Genomic DNA, 22,492 nt, shown 5'->3' with positions numbered 1-22,492 from the left:
AAGGAGTGCATCTCCTACCACAAGGTCCAACTCAGAAGCAAGGGAGTCTATCCCCACAGGGTCTTGTCGGGAGAGCAGGGAGCAATCTCATAAACATGAGAGCAAATCCTCCTTGAAATCTACTTCAAATAAGTCAGATACAGCCCTTCCTAAGATGAGCAAGTCTCTAAGCTCAGCCCAAGAGAACTTAGGATGGACTAAGTCTCAGAGGCATGACAAGAAAGCCCACAAGTCTAGGGCTCCATCAGCACAGGATCACAACCCAGCAGCACTGATGCCTCTGGTACCTCCCAAACAGAAACCCTGGGATCTGCCAGCACCAATGAAGACCGATCACCAAGAGCATTGGTTACCCACGCTACCATCTTTGTCTTCTATGGCTGTGGCACATTTTATTTCTACTGCAACTCGTACAAACCCAAGAGCCAAGACCCATGCTCTTCCTGAGGAGATCTTCGCTGTCCCAGACCCGGAGTCTCCTATTCCATTGGATCCCTCCCTTTTGAGAGAAGTTCTGACTCCACATGGAGAGCTGACCTTTGTGAGGGGTCTGTCTCCCATTCCATCTTTTGGCTACAGTTTCCCTCTTGTGGCACCATTTGTACCGCCATTGGATCTGGAATTGGCTTTCTCCTCATCAGAAAATTCTGAGCTGTCCTATGAATCATTACTCCCTCCTCCAAAGACACACCTTCCTGGGAAGAAGGTCTGCACCAGCTTGGGACCAACCTCCACCTCATCATCTGCCTCAAAACTATTGCTACACTTTGCCATGGAGACCTCCACAACCCCACTTTGATCCATCCTATTGGCCATCCTGGAGCCTGGGGGACCAGTACTATCCCTCAGAATTGGTCCAGTCTGCTAGGAAGTCACCCCTTCCCTTCCCTTGGAGAAGGCAACTGGACCTGTCCCCTGATCCAGCTGAGGAGGAGTATGCACCAGATCCAGAGGTTCCACCAGAACAAACCAGATGAAGCAGTAACTCCAATGTCTCCATCCTCCCCATGATGTTGAATTTTGCATTCGAACAATAAATGCACCTCTTGGGGAAAAAATGAAATACTGACACTGGTAGGAGCTTTGTTGATGCACTTACTGGTGAGTTGGCATGCTAGTTTATATGAGAGTAGGGAAACTGAGACAGCAGCAGGGTCTGACACTGGGTTTGAGAAGACCCTGTGTGACCTGTGGTTGCTTTTGGGGTGAGGGGGGATATCCTCATTTGATCTCTGAATCAATAGAATATAGTGACAGACAGGAGCTGTCTGGTTATATTGTTAACCTCTAACAAAGTATAGGTAAACATAGACCAATACAATCACTATCTTCTTCCAATTCTCTAACAATACAAGTCTATATTTCAAAGCACTGGTCTGTCTAACGTGGCTTTCTTGACTATTTATAAGGAATGCCCCCAATTACAATTTACATACTTTTCTAATATGTTTTTAAAGGTTGAATTTAGGTCATTTAACATGCAAGTTGCTTAACCCTTTCAGTCTGAGTCACACCCTTTTACATAGTCCTATATATGTACACTCTTGGATAAGAAAGTACAGTGGCCTTATCACAGCCTAACCCCGCACACCCCCTTTGTTCCTATGGCTACAGGTGTTAATTGCCCACTTCATTTTGAATAGTACCTTATTATGTGTGTTAACACTTATGTTTACCAATCCTTCCACCTGCCATTTAGCTGTGACCTCCGAGTACCTGTCCCAGAGCTGAAGAAGAGCTCTGTGTAAGCTCAAAAGGTTGTCTCTGGGCAGGTCTACACTACAGCCGGGATCGATGCTCTGAGATCGATCCACCGGCAGTCGATTTAGCAGGTCTAGTGAAGACCCGCCAAATCGACAGCAGATCGCTCTGCAGTTGACCCCGTCTTCTACCCCCGATGAGAAGAATAAGTTAAGTTGACGGGAGAGTTTCTCCCATTGACCCCCCGTGGTGTAGACTCTGCGATAACTTGACCTAAGGTACGTTGACTTCAGCTATGTAGCACAGGTTGACTTACTGTGATAGTGTAGATATAACCTAAGTCTCTTTCATCAACAGAATTTGGTCCAATAAAAGCTATTACCTCACCCACTTTGTCTCAACCACAGTACTAGTCATTCTCTTTTTAAGAAAAGATACAAAATAGTCAGCCCATTTGTTTGACTTTCCAGGTTAATTTGGCCCATTTTTCTTGTGTAAGCTGTCTATTGGCAGTCCATTAATGACTTTTGCACTTGATCCAAATGGGAAAGAATGACTTTTTTTTTCAATTCCCTTACAGAACCAGTGATTAAGTTCTCCAAAATCAAACACAGCATTCAGGAGCCTCAGGAGCTTGGAGAGATTGCAGTTGTAAAGATCCCCATTTTACGTCTGGGTGACAGCTCAAAAGTATCTGTTGTGCGAATCCACACGAAAGATGGCTCTGCCACCTCTGGAGAAGACTATAATCCAATGTCTGATGGTAAGGATTGGCATGGAATTATTGAAATGCCAGTTCAGGAAGTTATTGTGCAAAGTAATTAAGTATAGCAAGCAGCAACATTATTGGCTTCACATATAATTCCCTAATTCTTTTTTAAAAATGACTCTAGCAATTCATGTGTCTTGTATCAGATGAAAGTAGACTCGTGTACTTAGGCTCAGTCATTCAGCAGGACCACTTCAACAGTTTAATTACCTCATATATTTTATAGCCTACTCTGAATGTTTGGAACCAACAGAAAAGCCAAAGTGTTCCATTCCAAAATAATGTGTCATTTGAACATCCATGATAGAAAAAACAGTGATTCTGCTGATTAGGAATGAGGTTAATTTGTTTGTCTCTAAACCAGACATTGAATTCAAAGAAGGAGAAGCTGAACATATTGTTGAAGTCGAAGTCTTATATGATGGAGTGAGAGAAATGAGAGAAGCATTTACAGTCCACTTGAAACCAGATGAAAATATGGTGGCTGAAACACTGGTAATGATGATTGCTTGTTTTTAATTTTGCTATGTCTGTTTGGTTTGGTTTGTATGCTTGTTTTTTAAACCCAGTCAATGTTTTAAATATCCCTTTATTCAATAATAACAGATTGCAAGTTTTTCAAAATAAATTTCCCTGTGATGATATGCAGTAATTGTAGGGATATTTTGTGAAATATCCCCTCAGGCTACATCTACACTTAAGGCAGTGTGTAGAGTACAGACACTGCATGCCCAGCTAACATAGGTATAAAGAGCATATAGAAGGTGAGGCATGACTTATGTGAGTAGAGTGCTCTACACACCTGAACCCCCAATGTATATACACTACACAGCTCTCTACGTGTCCAAGCAGTGCCTCCTTTCTGCCTTTCCTTGCCATAGTGAAGGGGTCTGGGGGTGGGAAAAGACTCCAGCAACAAAGAGCTGCTGGAGCCTTTCCTCGCTGCCTGACCCTTTCCCTGCTGCCTCCCCCCTAACAGAGCCTTTCATTGCTGTATGTATCTACACATGTAGTTCCTGTGCTCTACATGCTGCCTTAAGTGTAGCTGTAGCCTCAGATTTTCAGTGTGCCTATTTAGTTGCTTAAATAGCCAACACATGCTTACACATGGTCAGCTAGGTCCCTAACTGGCTGTGCAGATGCACATGAATTAGATACAAACGCATGTATCAAACTTAGAAAATTGGCCTCAGAATTCCATGGCCCTGGGAATCCCATGATTTCAGTGTGATTGTCAAATGGCCCTAATTCAGATGTGATAGATAGAGGGAGAAAAAGAGGAATGCAATGATTTCCTCATTCTATATGACATTGGTTTCTGCTCTCTGGCTTTATAAAATGCAAATCATTCTGCAGCAGTCTACTGACTTTGATCTCAGTTACAGACATGGCAAACCATGACAGAGGCTGCTACAATAGTTAGGACCCAGCTTTTAATATTTCCATGTCAGTGCTATGTATTTTCAGCCATCAGACTCCTTGTAAAGGACAAACTGCATGGCGTGAAGGGCTCTGGATGCAACAGACATAGTAGTGTTCTTCAGTGCTGACAGGGAGTTTTGTGGGGTCTTGAGCAGTGTTCCAGATCCCTCGGCACTGCAGAGTACGGCTCCATAAAGACACCTTCTGAATCTCCATAGGCAGAGATCTGGGGACAGGGCTGAGGTGGGTCTGGGACAAACAGATGATGTGGAGCCACTGGCCATTCCTTTCTACTCCATGGAAGTGCAGAAAAGAAGCACCGGGTCCTGGTTCCTTGGGCTGTATTCTAGAGACTGGATTTGGCTTCAGCTCTTTTTACAGCTTCTTGTTTTGTAACTATATTGTGACACTTCCTGGGGCTACCTAGGGTTGTGAGGCACCTCACCGCCACCCACCCTTAGTGCGAGGAAGTCTTGACTGTGTCTGCTGTGGATCAGCTCCCTGAAACCACCAGCCTCTGGCAACACGCACTGCCTTGCAGGCCTCACTCTCTCCATACAGGTTAGCGACAGGCACACACCAACTCCTGAGTCCTCAGAGTATTCCCTGTTGTGTCCAGCCCCTTGTCCACTGAATGCTCACAGAATTACAGCTTACTGTGCTCAGTACACCACAGCTTACCTTAGAACACAGCTCTGTTGAACACTCAGCACTTTAGATACATTTATAGTGAGAACAAGACTAAGTTAATTATCAAAGGACAGAGATTCGAGACATAATGAGTAAGAATACTGGAAACAAACGGTTATATAGCAAACAAAATCATACCACGCTTCCTAGAGACTAAGCTTAATTAACAAGCTATCCTTCTGTCTATGCTAGCTTATCTCACCCAAAGTTCTCTCCAGCATTTTCAACCAAGTCTGGTTGAGATCCCTTTTTTTCATGAAGCAAATTTACTGTCCATTTACTGACTAGGTGAAGGATGCCAGGGTGTGTCTTTGAACCCCTAAATATATCAGCATAGCCCTTTGAGGTACACCTCAAGGTTGGGTTCCCTCTTCCCGCTGTTTACCTCTTCCTGTTTCTTTCCTCTGTTTGAAGATTTCACAATTCCTCTTTAGTATTCAGTTCAGACTGGTGAGAGGAGACCTACTGTGAACCATACAATACTTAATTTACATGTAAACAGACAGATAAACATTTCTTGTGTGAAAGAAGACCTTTTTTCACTTTGCTGATGACCAGTCCCTAGACACAGACTGTAAGAACATAATTTTCAATATATAGACATAACTCCTTACACAACATCTGTACACTTGTTTTGCAGTGATATTGATGCCCACTATGACACAAGCTTTCATTTGAGACTTCACAGGACACTCTTTTGAGGACTAGAATGTAAATACCAGGCCCTGGGGATTCCTGTAACCCTTATGTACCTCTTGTGCCCTTTGCCAGTTGGCATCAAGAGATATCTGGGTAACGTATATGTAATAGTGTGTGCATGTATCGTAATAGATACTACAATTCTAGGATATGTTATACCATTCCTATACTTATACCAAGGTAAACTCAAAATAGGCCAAGATTTTTAGAATTGGGAGCCTAAAATTAGGTATTAAATCTATATTTAGGCATCTAAATAAGCAGCCAGATTTTCAAAAGTGTTGAGCACCCAGAAGCACTTTTGAAATCAATTGAAGCATCAGGTACTAAACACCTCTGAAAATCAGGCTGAATTCATTTAGGAACCCAAATGTGGATTTAGGAGCCAAACATTAACCACCCATTATAAAAAATCTTGCCCCCAGGACCTTATACTTACCTTGATTCATGCCCATGCCACTGTTGGCATCAATGGCACCTGTACATATGGAGCAAGCATTTAGAATTAATCTTTACTCTTGCTCCCAATCATGATCTTTCCCTTCACAGGCACCGGGGCAGTGTAATATTCATTAATAGTTAATTGTGCATGAACGGACCTTCTACAGAGAGACTCAAAGCTTAGGCGAGGATTAACACGATCCTTTTATAAGCAGGATCAATGGGCAACAGTTGAAGAAAACTCTGTGTGGGGAAAAAACCCAAATGAATTTCAGAGGCAGAAGTCCAGCTGCAGCACTACTTTTTCCCGGTCAGTTGCAGTAGTAACCTCTTTGTTCTCTCAATTCAGATGAACAAAGCCATTGTGTACATCGAAGAAATGGACAGCATTGCAGATGTGACTTTCCCAGCTGTGCCCCAGGTTGTATCGCTCCTGGTGTACGATGACACTTCTAAAAGCAAAGAGAACCCACATCCTCCTACTGGTTACCCTATTGTGTGTGTAACGGTATGAACTGTTCCTGCATGGTTTTGTCTAAACGGTACTACTTACTAATGGCCTAAAAGGCATTTGGTGCTTTTCAGGCTGCAAACAGAGAAAAAAACTGCTGGATAAGAACTACAAGTAGCAGCCAGTTACTATGTGCTACTGTTAGACCTGAGTGAGCTTGGGAAGCCCTAGCAATCATAGCCATGATTTTAAAAAAAACCAAAAAAACTCCAAGGGTGCACATGCTTGTTTAGTAAATTCGACAGTAATGGCTCTGACGTTGTAGTAATTTACACTTGTTGTACAGTGTAGTGGTTTGAATGAATGCTATAGAGTACTATAGTGTTTTTTTATAAGGGCAATCCTAGGAAGAACTTGCAGGCCACAGAAAATTAGTTTGTTACCTATGCAGTTGGATCAAGCTTCCAATGAAGTTTCTGCTCCTTAAGATTGGCTGCCTACAGGGTAACAGCAGTGCAGCTATGTTGTTGTACATAAAAATAATAATAATTAGTCCTTTCCATAGTGGTTTACGGTTCAAAGTGCGGTACAGATATTTATTTAGTATTCCGCACAATGCCCCTGGGAAAAGTAAGTAAAATCAGGGAAACTACGATTGGAAGGTCACACAGAACCAGGATTAGAGCTCAAAGCTTCACCATTCAGGCTTCACAATGCCACTGTGAGTTAGGTATGTAAAGGTGCGTCTACACTTACGGTGGTGTGTAGAGTACAGACACTGCGCACCCAGCTAGCGCAGGTATAAATAGCAGTGTAGATGGTGAGGCATGGCTTAGGCAAGTAGAAGGTCCTTCATGCCTGAACTCCCACCCTCCACAGCGCCCTACAGACCCAACCAGTGCCTCCCACGTCTACACTGCTATTTTTAGCAAAGTATCCTGTTGCTTCCCCCCCGGCCAGAACCTTTTCCTGTTGCTTCCATCTTTCTGGAGCCTTTCACTGTTGCATGTAGCTACATACCACAGTGACAAGTGTGGACACAGCCTGCCTTTCACTGTGGTGTGTAGTTACTCAGACCTTGCAGACCACGATAAGTATAGCTAAGGCATAAATATCAGTCCCCTTATTTTACTGATTAGGAATGAAAATACAGAGAGATTAAGACCAGAGTTTTCAAACCTGGGTGCCTAAAGCTAAGCACCCAACTCCATCTTTAGACACACAAATAAGTGGCCTGATTTTCAGAGGTGCTGAGCACGTGTAGCTCCCATTACCTTCCAAGGTTGTGCAGCAAAGGGAGATGCAATTAACAAGTATATGATAAATTGAAGAGTTTTCCACACTTCCTCCTCTTAAATTTTGAAGTCCCAGACCTTCGCTCCCGTCTCAATTGAGTTGTGTGACAGAGCTCTCTAACCGTAAAAAGAGAGTGTTAAGTACTGAAACTTTACCAGAAGAATGTTAGAACAGCAATTAATTGTTAGCTTTCCCAGAGCACACAGGCAACTAGAGATAAAGTTGTATATTTTGTGTGTCTGTTGACCTGCAGGCATGTAATCCCAAGTATTCAGACTATGACAAGACTAGGGGTCTCTGCGCTGCCGAAAACATCAATGATACTCTGACCCTTTACCGCTGGCTTGTCAGTGCTCCGAGTGGCAGCGACGGTGTCACCAGCCCCATGCGGGAAGTGGACTCCAACACCTTCTTTACCAACACCAAGTCCATCTCCCTGGACTCCATATACTTCCAGTCTGGATCAAGGGTCCAGTGTGCAGCACGGGCTGTCAGTGCCAATGGTGATGTGGGTCTGGAACTGCTGAGCCCTATTTACACAGTAAACAGAGAAGACGGTATGTGGTAACGTTGAATGAAAGGCAGGTGCCACATCAGCCCTGTAATGTCAGCATTTCGGGTCTACCCATAACTCAGGTGTGATTGACATTGGGAGCGGGAGTGGAATGGAGACAATGATTCATTTATTTGGCATCTCTTTCTAGTAAACCAAACAGCAGGATCACTCCTGAATGTGTCCTCTGCTTTTCACGTTATATGTATGTACAGCAAATACGGATATTTCTATTTTAGACCTCAAAACAGCACAGCCATCGACAAGGAGAAGAGAGCAGTGAATCCAGGTTAGAAGAAACAAAGGACCTCTGACCATGGGAACATTTAGATATCTACAGACCAGGGCTGATTTAAACATAGGCACTGTAGGCCCATGCCCAGGGCCTCAGCTCCTCAAGAACTATGTGACTGATTAGATCAGAATCTCCGTTTTCTGTTTTTTAAAGCATGCAAGTTTCCCTGCCTGATGCATGGGAAGAAGAGCTTGAAAACACGGAAGTGTGTGTAACTGATGCAGTGAGGGCTGCCTGAGTCTGCAGAGAGCCAGGAACAATAGCTCTGATGGTGTGAACTGCCCCATACATCTCAGTGGGGTGTTATTTCCAAGACCCATTACTTTGAAGGGCTCTGTCATCAATACCCCAGGGTAGAGGACTCTGTATGTCCTCACTGCAGGTAGGACTGAGCCTCCCTGCCCAATTTGACAAATTTGTATTAGCAGGCTCGTGCTAGCATTCTTATAATAGCAGAGTGGTCATTGCTGCACCAGCAAAGGCTCAGGCTAGACACCTGAGCTCAGACCCACCTGACCCTTCCCCCCCTCCCCCCGGTTCAAGTTCAGGTGGCTAGCCCAAGCCTCCACCAGTGCAGCCATGTCCAGTAGTGGGAGTCTGTCTACTTGGGTTGAGAGGCTCACTTCCAGCTGCAGTGTATACTTACTCTGTGACAGGTGGAGAAGAGTGAAGCAGGCTTGGACCACTCCCCCATGTGCCTAGATACCTCCTGGCTGCTGGCGTATACTGGGAGGCCCCGTTGCTGCCATCTTTCCCTCTCTGACAGTTTAGGGGATTGGAGGCCTTTGCTGCTGCTTCTGCCTCTCTGGGAGGGAGACATCCTGCCACCACCACTCCAAGTGGACATGCATGGCTCTACCCCAAATGCCAGGGCTCCAACAGGGCCAGGAGGGTAGAGCTGGAGCCACAAGGAGCGCCACATTATGGTGTGCCCAGGGACCCTCATTGTCTTAATCCAGCCCTGTTATAGACATGTAGAATGAGCTCTGACTTGCTTTCGTTTAGACAGTGTGTCACAATTTAACAGACTCTTCATGATCTCTCTTTCCCCCCAGGTCTTTGTCAATCTCGGATCCCAGGAACGGTTGGAGCAGAACCTTTCTCAGCCAAGATTAGCTACACGGGTCCAGATGATCCCGATTACCCCAACCTGATCAAATTAACAGTTACAATGCCTCATATGGATGGTAAGCATGAAAAGGCCACAGAAGTGATCAGATGCTGCCTCGGAGTTTCATCTCCAGCAGCCACAGATAAGTGGCAGTCATGAGTCACGTACCCACCTTATAGCAAATTTTAGCATTGCTTCTGGCAAAGAGGGATTTTTCTTGAAAGAAACAGCACTGTAGGCTTTTGGTCAGAGAGGTGTTCCCCTGTGGTGGTACATTAGGTCTTGTCCACAGTACGGAACATGCTTTGTTTAAATTTGTTTTCAAACCCTGTTACAGCCTAGTATGTTATCACATGGTTTGCATCTGAAAACTGAAACTATTACAAAAATCTTGTTACACACAGGCTGTCTCTACACAGCAATAAAATACCTATGGCTGGCCTGTGTCAGCTGACTCTGGCTTGTGCAGCACAGGCTGCAGGACTATAAAACTGCAGTGTGGACATTTGGGCTTGGGCTGAACATTTACACTTCCATTTTATAACCCTGCAGCCCAAGCCCAAGTCTGCTGACTTGGGCCAGCCACAGGTGTTTTTTTGCAGTGTAGACATACCCACAGTGGGCTGGCTTCTCCTCTCATTTACACTGGCGTAACTCCACTGAGCTCAACAGAATTATTCCTGGCTTACAGCAAGGTGAGAGGAGAATCAACCTCATGTTTAGAAACCATGCTCTAGACTATCTGCAGAAGGTAGCTGCTGCAGTTTGGGCAAGCATGGGTCTAAAAACTAGTGTGTTAGAACTCTGCTAGCAACTGCCTGGTTGGAATGATCGGGGGGAAATGTGGTTGACAGCCATCTTTGAACAAGAGAGTTGTTATGTGGGTCTAGTAGAACCATGTGTGTTAAATGTTTTGTAGCACAGTTATTAGTAGCATGGTTCAAAGTATAGACAAGGCCTTTACCTCTTATGTTTGCAGAACAGAGGTTTGCCATGGAAATTGCTTTCATTTGTTCACGGGACACCCTATCTAGACTGGTCTTTGTTAGGAAACTGAGCCATTGCTGAAAATGTTTTCCAGCAATAATGTAGGCATTAGCCTTTGTGAGACAAAATCATTTCCAATACCATCGTAGGAAGCATAGTTGAGTTTCGGTAATACTCAGTGAAACTGTTCAAAATGTCTTTGTCTGCTATACATTCAGGCATAAAACCTTTTCAGTGCCAGTACATAGTTGAAGCATTGCTGAAAAAACTATGGTCAGCAATGTTTCAGTTTCCTAGTATGAACAAGGTTTCCATGCAATTCTCTGCATTATTGCTATACTGCTACAGTGGCAGGGACTGGGTACCTAGGCAGTTGCAGGGACATATGCATTTAACCCTTTAACAGTCGAAGCCAAATTTTTCCGAAATGTAAAGTTTGCTGTCAGCAATAGATTTTGTACTCAGGGTCATTGATAGACAAGAAATAGTGAGCCACCAAAAAAAGATAACCTGAAACAGGCACAGCTAATATACACAGCATACTTCACATGCTCACAGTCCATAGTGAAACTACTTCTGGAACAACATGGTGAATTCACGACATACATACTGTCTCCGTACTCACAAACGTACAGAAGTATACATATGGCCTTATAGCCTCAGAATGTTCCCATGTAGCAGAAGGATGAAGTTTTCCCTAACCCGTTTATGATGTCAGCGTTGTCAGTACATTTGCAAGACACTTAGAACATTTGACCAGTCAGTCGCTTCAGCTGAGAATGCTAATTGGACTGTGTGCATTTTGTTTCAGGAATGTTGCCTGTCATCTCAACTCATCCGTTATCCAACTTTGAGCTGACTCTTAGCCCTGATGGCACTCGTGTGGGCAACCACAAGTGCTCCAACCTGCTGGATTATAATGAGATCCAGACCAAGCATGGTTTTATTACAGATGAAACCAAGAACCCTGAAGTGATTGGGGAAACCTCACCCTACCAGTACAGCAACTCTCTGCGATCTACTAAGACCTTGCGTTTCTACCGTAACCTCAACCTGGAGGCCTGCCTCTGGGAGTTCAACAGCTACTATGCTATGTCTGAACTGCTGACTGACTGCGGTGGCTCCATTGGCACAGATGGCCAGGTATGTGTCATTGCGGAAGCACTTGCCTCAGAGACAGAAAGGTTGAAGAACCTAGTCCAAGCAAGAAACATTTATTTTATAAGAAAAGCATTAGCCGCTATACAGATCACTTGATACAACTTCTCACAAGAAAGGTTCAGCTGTCCTGGGCACAATTCCTTTAGAACCATTTAGAGACATTCAGAAGTCCCCAAAACCTATTCAGTTTCCTGTATTTCATTTTTTGATAAATAGCTTCTCCATCAGTTGTTCCACTCATTAAATTAGTCTCTTCACTAATGGCTAATCCAGTGAAGTGCCGAGTGCCCTCAACTTCTGCTGAAATACCACTGGGAAGAGACAGTGGGCCAGATCGTGGCTCCCAGTCTGGCTGCTTTGCACCAATCGGTTGGAAATTGCAAGCTGGCATCTAGCTGGATAATAGCACGTCCTGACACCTGCTGTAGAGTGTGTGGCCAGCTCACCTTGCACCATTCTGATTTCTGGCTGCCTTTATAGTCCTTTATAGAGCAGCTCAGTTGGACTGGCAGATTTAGCCCAGTATAGCCATGGTGATTATTTTCATAAGCACAAATCCCCATTCTAGATTTTGTTTGAAGTAGTGTGAGGAGGAAATAAAGAGAGAGATGAAAAGTAGAAGAGCCACCTCACTCCTCTCTGACTTCCAGTAGAATGCTTCTCTTTCCTGGCTTAAATAAAAGCAGTGCTCTGTTCATTAGTAAACCCTGACAACTAACCTAACTAGGAAGTGAGACAAGATCTGGTTTTAAAACAACTGCTCCTAAGAGTTTCTGTGCCATTTATTTTCTTTCCCCCACCATTTTACATACATTAAAAAGCACTTTGAGAGCTATTGATGAAAAATGACACAAGAGCTGAGTGGTATTATTATTTATTATTTATTTTATTACTAGGTAGGAGCAGTACTGTTGGGCACTATACCTCTGCATGCTGCCATGATTCATTTTTCAGTGTGGGTTTTATACAGACACAGCTGTGTGTGATTCCTGTTGGCTGCTGCTCCTAACCTAGATGTGAATGTGCTTGTAGACTTCAGCTCTTTTTGTTGACCCAAAATATTTCTTCTTCCAAGTGTGTATGCACACACAATATCAGCCAAATTATCTTTATTGCTACACTGATGCAAACAAAGGCAGAATTTGGCCCTGTCGACAATATATACGTGACGTATTGTCAGACGCCTCATAACTCTGTGTGCTTGTTTGCTATGGAAGGCAAAGGCACCCCTTCAGCCGTTCCTAAATTGGGAGCTCTAATTATTGACAGAGTCACAGTGCTCAGTCATTTTAGCAATGACTGCACCTTGGTAGTGCTGCCAGACAGGTGACAGAACATAGCCAGAGGCCTGGATGCTGGGGAATGAAAAAAACACCACGCACGCACACATCCACTTTCCTGAGAATAACCAGCCATGATCCCAGACTTTATTATGTATGAGTTAATAGAATGTCCAACCAAGTCCAGACATATATCAGCAACTGCACCCAGTGGTGGTTTAGAAAAGGCCTTGATATAATTGAGTTCCATTATAATCAGTCACCATAATGAAAAGTCCAATGGGACTAAAGCTTGCCCCCCCCCAATGAAAAGTCCCCTGGCCACTCACAATGTCATTTAATATATGATGCTAAGGTCCTCAGAGCATCTCTGGGTCTATATTCCCTGAATCAGGCCCTGATTACAACACATGGTTCATTCTCCTGTGTTGAGGTTCTTTGTTGTTACCAAGATGCTGGGAGCATTTGTTTCTGTCATAATAGTGTGTGTGTATGTATGTGTATGTAGCTATAGACTCCACTCCAACCCCATCATGCATAAAACAGAGGAGAGACTCCAGTCTGGAATTTTGGTTCAATATACTATAAAGACAGGTGCCATTTGCAAAACTGGGTTCTTGATCTACGTTCTGTTTTTCAATGCCCCAAAAGTATGTGGTTGTCAAATCTGTGTTTTGATGCAGCCCATCTCTAACACCATATAACTTGTAATCAATTCTGAAAGAAACAAAATAAAAAGAAACAAAACTTTGCTGGTGCTAATTCTGAGAAGACATCAGCTGTGTCAGTTTGAAAAGGAGCTTTGGTTAAGGAAGAGTTTAGTGCATTTCCAGAGCTTAGTTTCATTTCCAGAGTCTTGGGCTGAGGTGTACCAGAGTTCACTAGTGAAGGTGAGCTTGTGAGTACTGATTCCATGATGGATATGTCTATGTATCCCAGAACAACTGTAGCGTTTGGAACAACTCTCAGGTCAATGCTAGCATGTCTTGTATCTTGCAAGAGCTGTGGCCCGAGCTGATGTGCTTCAGTCTGTGCTGTAACTCTCTTCCTTTGACATGCACTGGAAGTCACTCCCAATGGTGGAAAGTAGATTTGTAAACACACTGCGTAAAATGTGTGCAAGATCTGAAATGTAAGCAATGCAAATGGCAAAAAAAAAAAAAGAAAAAAAGACATTTCCATACATTTGACGAATTGAAGATATAAAAGTGAATGAGGTGTTTTCTTATGGTTAGAAAAGTACAATGAAAGTCAGAATGAAAGTTTGGCAACTAACTTCTCAGCATTAGACACAAGTGCAGTAACCTTCTGCCCCAATGGTTTTCAGGTGTTAAATCTGGTGCAATCCTATGTCACACTGCGGGTGCCCCTCTATGTCTCCTACATCTTTCACTCTCCTGCTGCCATTGGTGGCTGGCAGCACTTTGACTTGCAGTCTGAACTGAGACTCACCTTTGTATATGATACCGCCATCCTGTGGAAAGATGGCATAGGCAGCCCACCGGAATCAGAGCTCCAAGGTCAGTTCTTGCTGCTTTCCTTCTTATTTTTAGACTCTGTCCCATCATGGCCCCCTTCCTTCCTGGGGGAAGCATATGGCAGTTTGTGTGATTAATCAAGACACCTCCTGGCCTTGAGAATCTCACAAAAAACAGCATCAAAGCCAATTCCCACCATTAAAATACCCAAGGAATAAGGTTGTTTGTTTTTAATTCCATATGTTGTTGAATTAGATATTTTAAAAGTTTTCCTAAACATATACCCCTTTAAATCTACCACAGAATGTGTAAAAACAATAGGCAACCGCATTTTAGAAATAGATAAGCGGCCATATTTAGGAGGGTAAACCCCTAGAGTGCTGGATGGATGTAGGTTTACAAAACAATGGACGAGCCCCTGTGTTACTGGAAATGGTTGAGTGCCAGCAAAAGAGGGATCCTACTGGAAATTGAGCCAGAAGCCTTTGTGTTAAAGCTTGAAGAAAAACTCAGTGGATCTGAATCTACTCCCACTGCTACTTGTTTTACACCAGTAATTCCATTTACTTCAGTTGAGCTACCCCTGATTTATATCAGTGTAACTCAGAATCTATCCCAGTGGAGCAGACCCTTGGTTCGATTAAAGTCAATTAGTCTGAATATCTATCACAGTAAGGTTCTATAGTGCAGGAGGGTTTAGATCACCCGGAGAGTGCCAGAACTTAGCAACCTATTTCATTTCTCCAAATACTGAAACTAGTGAAAAGCCTTTCTTTCAAAAAGGAAATGGAAAACCATTCTCAGTAGACATGATGGCTTTTTTCTGTTTAGGTTCCCTCTACCCAACCAGCATGCGAATCAATGATGAAGGGCGATTGGTGGTGAATTTCAGGACTCAGATTCGGTTCCGAGGACAGCTTGTAATGTCTCACCCAGGTAAGTACCTGGTCTTTTCTCCTGGACTAGTATCTCCAAGAGACATGACAGACATCGGGAGCACTGTCTGTTCCCAGCGGAAGGGAGGTGTTTTATAACAAAGCACGTTTCAACAGATGGGGGGTGGAAAAGAAATTGAAACCATTCTTTTCAGCGATGGCAGAGATTCCTGTGTCGTCTTGTTGCCTCTGTCACTGTGTGCTGATTGATGCTGATCCCCTCCAGGATATAACTCACCCTTTGCTTCTACAGGTACTTCTCTGTCATCAATGGTGATGTCTGCTGACCATCCTGACCTCACCTTCACACTGAGTCTGTTACGAAGTGAACCAACCTTCCACCAGCCCGTGCAGCAGTGGAGCTTTAGCTCAGACTTTGCTGTGAGTTCCCATTCAGAGTGGGAATTTGGGGAGACTGTTCCGATTAAAGCTGTCTCTGCATTGGGTTCTACAAAATCAATCAGTGTCTGTTCACATAGATTTGATCAAGGATATAACAAAAATGATCATTTAATGCTTGCCAGCTTCCAGCTGCTTTACTTTTACATAATGAATGATCACAACTCCCTGGTGAGGTGTATAGATATTATTATCCCCAGTATACAGATGGCGGGGGGTGGGAAGAAGAGTAAATGATTTGCCTAAGAGAAGACAGAGTTTAAGTGACTTGTCCAGAGGGAGTCATTGCCAGAGAAATCTGATGCTAGGTAATGGGAGTCATGTAAGTAAATAGGTACAATCATGGCCCTGATTCTACATTGTAATCTGTGCAGGCTGGCTGTGTGGATTACAATGCAGGTCTGGGGCCTAGGGTTGGATTGGCTAAAACAGGAAAATTATGAAAAGGAAGAAATTATATAATAGCTTTTTCAATATGCAGGTCAGTTACAAAGCTCAGACTAGAACTTTGGGTCTCCTGACTCCCAGTTCTGGCTCCTATTGATTGAACTGTCCTGCTTCCCTGAGCAAAGTATTTACAATTGGGTGTCCTTGTGTACATACGACACTGTTAAGTAGGAAGATAACAGATAGAAGACCTATGCTTTTTAATATACATGCTGTTTAGATTGAAGGATTACAATGAAGGTAGTGGCAGTGTCCTGTAGTTTGAACTGAAGCACTGGTTGTTCAGAGACTATGGAGAAGTGTTTGTTTGCTTTCTAATATTGTGCCTATTTTGTGTGTGTGTGCTAGGTACGAGACTATTCTGGTACCTACACTGTAAAATGTATCCCATGTACTGCTGCACCTAACCAGGAATATATCCTTCCTATCATCTGTAACCCATGGGAACCAATCACCTTTGAAGTGGATATCAGGTTCCAACAGGTACAGCATTTTTATTTAAGGTTACCTATTTAAATGCCTTACTTGTCTTAGTGTATTCAAATTGCTGTAGAGCTGTGTTTGTCTGGTGTATCTTACACTGTACCATGACAATTAAACTAATATTTTTCATTTGCTTCCTTCACAATTTATTATAGCCTGTGGCTTAACTACTTCATCATTTTTACACCATGTTTATGAGAGCTGTTCATGGATATTAGAAATTGAGCAGACTGAAAATAAAATCATTTGTTTTCATAACAGGTAGCATTAGAACCTCAGCTTTTTTTAATGCTGAGACTCAGCTTAATTTTATGGAAATACACTGAGGTGACCCTGGCTGTAATGGAGTTGGAAATCAGGCCTGTACATTTGACACTTCATTCAGATTTGTCATGGACATGTGCCTGTTTAAATCAGAATATTCCTGTGCTTATGAAAGTAATTAAATGGTATGAATGAATATAGCATTCCATTAATTACCTCTGCTGTATTATAGGATGTCTTATGTGTACCAGATTCTCCTTTTCTGTTGAAAGAAGGAGCATCTAGGTAGCAGGGTAAGCAAGAGGATTGCAAAACTAAGCACTTGTCTTCCCACTAAACTGCAGTGTGGCCGTAATTTTCAAACATCTTAAATTTAGTGTTGTAAATCCTTATGTAGGCACCTAAATTAGTGCATGATTTTGAAAAATGCTACACACCCAACAGTACCTATTGATTTCAATGGGAGTTGCAGAGTGCTCATCTTTTTAAAAATTAGGCCCCTAACATAGATGCCTAAGGAAGAATTTTTATGCTTAATTTTAGGCACCCAGTTTTGAAAAATCTGTGTCAGTGTAAATAGGACTCTTATTTATTATATGCTAATTAATTAAATGAAAAAAAATGTACCAAATCAGCATTATGGCTCTAAGCAGACAATGTCAAGAAACCAAACAATATGTCTTCCACAGTAGCATAGTCATTACTCATAGAGGTACATAGAGGAAGTTAAGACTTTGTACAATGATTTATGTGCTAAAGAAGGGGTTACGGTTGCTGTGTGAATAATTTTGAATTATTTCCAGACCTATGCAAATATGTACTATTAAGGTTATAGCAGTAGGGTTTGGCTTTTTTCCTGAAATAATAATTTAATACGTGGAGGAACATAACTCAGGGGATTGGGTTGTGGCACATGGAGATTAGGTCGTTAGTCTGAATATGACCAAAAGTCATTATTCATTGTTTGGCATATGTGAAATGAGTTGGTGTAATCAACTTCACTGGTCATGGTCTGACTCCTAGAGTCGATGCCACCCCACCTGGTTCAACTGGTGGGAACCTTGACAGGCGTAGGAGAAGCGGGGTGGTAGCCCCAGAAGGAAGAGTGGGGGCAAGGTGCACACTAGAGGAACATGGGCTGAAAGAGAGAGGTTTTAAAGCTACACAGATCTTCTTCACGACAGTATCATTCATGGGACCAGTGCCAGAACTCATACAGCTCTTAAATGATGATTTTATCCCATTTTATCCTGTACAGCAACCCTGCATGTATTAATTTTATGTTAGGATTTGAGATGTACAGAATACTGAGTGATCCTATTAGCTGAACGTCACAGAATCTGCAGTAAACACTGACATTTGTAAAACTGTAGCTAGATTTCAGAGCTGGTTTTTTTTTTTTTTTTTTGACACAGGTCAGTGACCCAGTAGCGGCTGAGTTCAGTCTTAATACCCAAATGTTACTGCTGTCCAAGAAGGAGCTCTGGATATCCAACGGCTCCATGGGATTTGGGGAAGGAACGGATGTGGCATTTGCTGAAGGTAAATACATCTTTTAGTAGCCCGCACCCCATTGTACTACATGTTGCTAATCTGCTATGGACACAGAAATAGAACTACTTTTAACAAAACTGAATGTTTCCTTTAACATCTATTACAGAGGCATCTGTCTAGTGGGTGTGGGATTTCTAAATGTTTATCAAAGGCTAAACAAAACAAATGATTCTTGCCCTGAATGTTATTAGACTGTAGCTCTGGTGTAGCAAATTCAAAACAGATGGGGCCTCTTAAGTGGAAAGATCCTACCACCAGAAAAGTTCAGCTCACTCCTTCAAGTAACTGAGAGCCTCACCCATAACAATCACGACCACGCTGAATTGCAACCAGAAACAGGAAGCCAGTGCAAAGCCTTAAGCACACATTACTTACTTTCACATTGTGCACTGACTGGAGTTCTGGATGTGCTTCAGGGATTCATAATAAAGTTCAATTATGCCAACATTACAGCACAATTCATTATGTACGTAACTGGTCTCCAACACAAGACCTCCTTATGAAACCAAGATAGTCTGCTAGATCAGTCTGTTAGAGAGACTGGGGGTGGGGTGGGGAGGGTGAGGTAATATCTTGTATTGGACCAGCTCTGTGTAAGTTCAAAAGCTTGTCTCTCTCACCAACAGAAGTTGATCCAATTCAAAATATTACCTCACTCTCCTTGTCTCTCTAATATCCCGGGATAGACCTGACTACACCAACATGGCATAGATCAGTAGTTTACATGATCATAATAGCTATCATGCTGGATACCTTTTTATGTGGCTATGGGTTGCCCCCTAGTGAGAAGAAAAGAAAAAAAGACTGCTTTTCCCAGGAAACACTGTTTACAGTGCAGTAGCCAGTGTTAAATCAGTAATAAAGGTACTATATTCAACTACATGCATACAGGCAATTGAGACCTTAACATGATCATTTCGGGACTACACAGCCATAGGTCTCATTGCATTGGTTTTATTATGATTTACCATTGGTTATGCAACATGAAATGAATCAGAGGGGTAGCCGTGTTAGTCTGGGTCTGTAAAAGCGGCAAAGAGTTCTGTGGTACCTTATAGACTAACGTACGTATTGGAGCTTAAGCTTTCATGGGTGAATACCCACTTCAGCGGATGCATGTATGAAATGGATTACTTCCTGTGTGGTTACCAAGTGTTTAATTTGCTTTATTAGGGTCTGAAATTTATGGCCGAGTGATGGTGGATCCTGTTCAGAATTTAGGAGACTCTTTCATCTGTAACATTGAGAAGGTGTTTCTGTGCACTGGGGCTGATGGATATGTGCCCAAATACAGTCCGGATAATACGGAATACGGATGCCTGGCTGACTCATCTAGCCTATTGTACAGATTCAAGATCCTGGTATGTAAATGGTTAGTTCACACAGTGTAATTTAGAAATAAAGCCTGAAAATAGTAATCTGGGAATGTTTTATTCACTCCTTCAGGATAAAGCTCAGCCTGAGACCCAGGCAGAAGTGTTTGGAAATGTGAAGTTTCATGCTAAATTAGCTATTGATCATGCAGATGCTTTTCCTTTAGTAAAGCAGCCTGGTTCGGATGGTTTCAGCCTGTCATCCTCTCCTCTCTTCCAGGTAAGTTCTCAGGTATTTATGTTGTACAAAAAGCTACTCACGGGAAAAGGGTATTATCTCCACTTTATCATCATGGACTACATTGGTGCTTCCTCTCCCTCCTCATAAGCACTTTTCAATATTTTGCTTGTATAAATTAGCTACAATTTTTTAAAATGGCTTTCTACCTTGAAAACCATGAGATCGTCTTACTCAATGGATCAGCTCTCTGGGTACACTTATAGTCATTTGTACTGCTTTTTACTGCTGCTAGTCCAGTAGATTCAGCACAGGTAAGAGAGGGAGCTACATTTTGTTTCTTTGTGTATCATCAGCATTGTCTGTGCTGTGCCACAGTATAGACAACGGGGAGGTCGAATTCCAAAGCACACGAAAATGTTGTGCTGTAACTGCCCTGTGTAGATGCTGCTGGCATAAAAAGGTACCTGGTTCATATTAACATGGTCCTGTTGGAAGGAAGACTGCATTAAAGTGAACTAAGTACCTCTGACTTCAATGTCCACACAGGCAGTTACAGCACAGTATTTTGGGGTGCTGTAGCATACTGGAGCCAAGCCCTAAGTTTGCGCTGAGTGCATGGCTTTGTGACTGGGAGCAGAAACTAGAGCCAACAGTGTTACCAAGGTGGGAGGGCCAAGCTTAACCTAAAGATGCTTTTATAGAGAACTACAATTTGAAGAACCTTGTTTGAGGGTATTAGCAAATGGAAAAAGTACTTTTACTTGAAAGCTGTGCAGAGCCCTCTGGCTACAGATGTTGCAAGTTACTGTTCTTTTTATCATCTCCTTGTGATTTCAATTTATAGTAAAAGAGGGGTTTTTTTGTTTTGTTCAAAGGTAGCAGCAGGACGAGAGTGGTACATTCATACAATTTACATGATTAGGTCAAGAGAGAATGCTAACCGAGGCATAGGCAAGAGAAGCCTAGAGCATCACCAGACACTCAGCAGCACCAGGACCCTGAAGCGCAGTCGGAGAGCCAATCCTGATGGCCCCACCATCGCGCAAGACATTGGAACAAATAAAAACAGGGGCACAAATATTCAGCATATAGCCCTCTACCATTCCAGTAAAATCTCCCAGAATGATCAATTCCTGGCAGGTGAGCCCTATCAAAGGCCAGCATTGGAAATTGCTGGTAGAGACTCTGAAAACAGCATTATGCCTGTTCTGGGAGGGGCAGGTGGGCTGCTGCTGCTGATAGGCACTGCAGTAGTTGTCTCATTTCTGCTGAAGCAGAGGGGACAGCCGTCTCATAGGAAACCATCTGTCACCTACTCCAGCAGCAGTAATGACAGTTCTGAAGTGTAGAGGGTGGCTCAAAGCTGAGTTCTCTATCCTTCTAAGATGTCATTTAATTGCAAAAGCAAACTCAGGTGTGTCTGGCTGCCTACTTTACACTGACATAGAATTGTCTGCTGTGGTTGGGTGTTACTACTAAAAAACCAAAGTGGCCCAGCAGGTGTGAATTACTGATTTAGAGTTCAAAACCATTTTTCAGGAACAAGAGGTGACAGTGCGACTCCTTGTTTTTTTAAACGAGCATTTTCTTTTAAGCACCAGTGTATGTACCTTTATAGCCACGATGTAAGCCTGATGTTTAGTTGCTATTGTATAGATTTATTTTTGTGAAAAGAAAAACAGAGTATGTATAGTGAAAAATGTCAAATCTGTGGAAGAAAAATCAATAAATTCTCCTCTCAGATCCTAATAGGGATGTCAGTGCCAAACAAATCTGCTAGATCAGAATTATTTTGTTCTACATTTGTGTAGCCCACAGGTAGTAGGATCATACACTGGCCCACTTGAAAAATAGTAATTTAAGGGAAAAGCAAAGGCCATAAATATTACTCTCAGGGTAATGAAGAATACTTTCTAAAAATAGTTACCGAGCAGCATCATATTTGGAGTATGTCCTGTATTGTATATGGGAATGTGTCATTGATTAGGCAATTACTAAAGACTGCTTTAAATTCCCTTTTTATAATTTACTGTAATCACTTGAATTTAAACTTCTACATGCCCAGTCATGCATCAATTCTGCCCGTTAACTATCAGCACCTAGTAAATAAGTCCAATTAAAGTCACATCGTGTAATTAAGCTGAGTGAAAATTAAATAATTTATTGGGTACATGTCCTGATTTAAATCCTACACTAGCCTAATGGTGCATTGAGAAATGCCTGTGGCTCCCCAGAAAGTCAGTTTCCTACCTTTGGCTGAAGGAGGACTCCATGATGAGTTATTTAGTCAAAACAGAAAAAAGCAGCAATGTGTTACCCCAATACCTGCTCAATTATATTATAGAAAAAATTACAAAAATCCATAGCATAAAAAGTTTGCAGTTGCTGCAATTTTTTTCGGCAATCTGAGCAGTAACAGCTAAGAAATCTGAAAGGTAAGTTATGTGCTCTACTCTCCATAAATGTAAATGTTTACAATATGCCTTTGTGAATTAATGTTTTCAGGCAAGCAGTTTGTAGGT

General features: G+C 42.6%; 1 protein-coding gene across 1 annotated transcript in view; it reads left to right on the top strand.

The window, feature by feature from the left end:
- FREM3 (FRAS1 related extracellular matrix 3) overlaps positions 1–22,213 on the top strand; it is a 313,505-nt gene extending 291,292 nt beyond the window's left edge. Inside the window, exons 11-24 of the mRNA XM_039539811.1 lie at positions 2,282–2,464; positions 2,835–2,965; positions 6,072–6,230; positions 7,723–8,026; positions 9,373–9,504; positions 11,227–11,558; positions 14,184–14,376; positions 15,166–15,270; positions 15,523–15,650; positions 16,464–16,598; positions 18,278–18,404; positions 19,590–19,777; positions 19,863–20,009; positions 20,846–22,213. Of these exons, the coding sequence (XP_039395745.1) occupies positions 2,282–2,464; positions 2,835–2,965; positions 6,072–6,230; positions 7,723–8,026; positions 9,373–9,504; positions 11,227–11,558; positions 14,184–14,376; positions 15,166–15,270; positions 15,523–15,650; positions 16,464–16,598; positions 18,278–18,404; positions 19,590–19,777; positions 19,863–20,009; positions 20,846–21,319 (2,738 nt within the window). The 3' untranslated portion in view covers positions 21,320–22,213. The remainder of the gene's footprint in view (positions 1–2,281; positions 2,465–2,834; positions 2,966–6,071; positions 6,231–7,722; positions 8,027–9,372; positions 9,505–11,226; positions 11,559–14,183; positions 14,377–15,165; positions 15,271–15,522; positions 15,651–16,463; positions 16,599–18,277; positions 18,405–19,589; positions 19,778–19,862; positions 20,010–20,845) is intronic.
- The last annotated feature ends 279 nt before the right edge of the window (positions 22,214–22,492 follow it).

The sequence above is a fragment of the Mauremys reevesii genome, linkage group 5 (assembly GCF_016161935.1).
Source record: "Mauremys reevesii isolate NIE-2019 linkage group 5, ASM1616193v1, whole genome shotgun sequence".
NCBI lineage: Eukaryota > Metazoa > Chordata > Testudines > Geoemydidae > Mauremys > Mauremys reevesii.
Note: the sequence above shows the minus strand (reverse complement) of the source record. Positions and strands in the feature narration are given on the sequence as shown.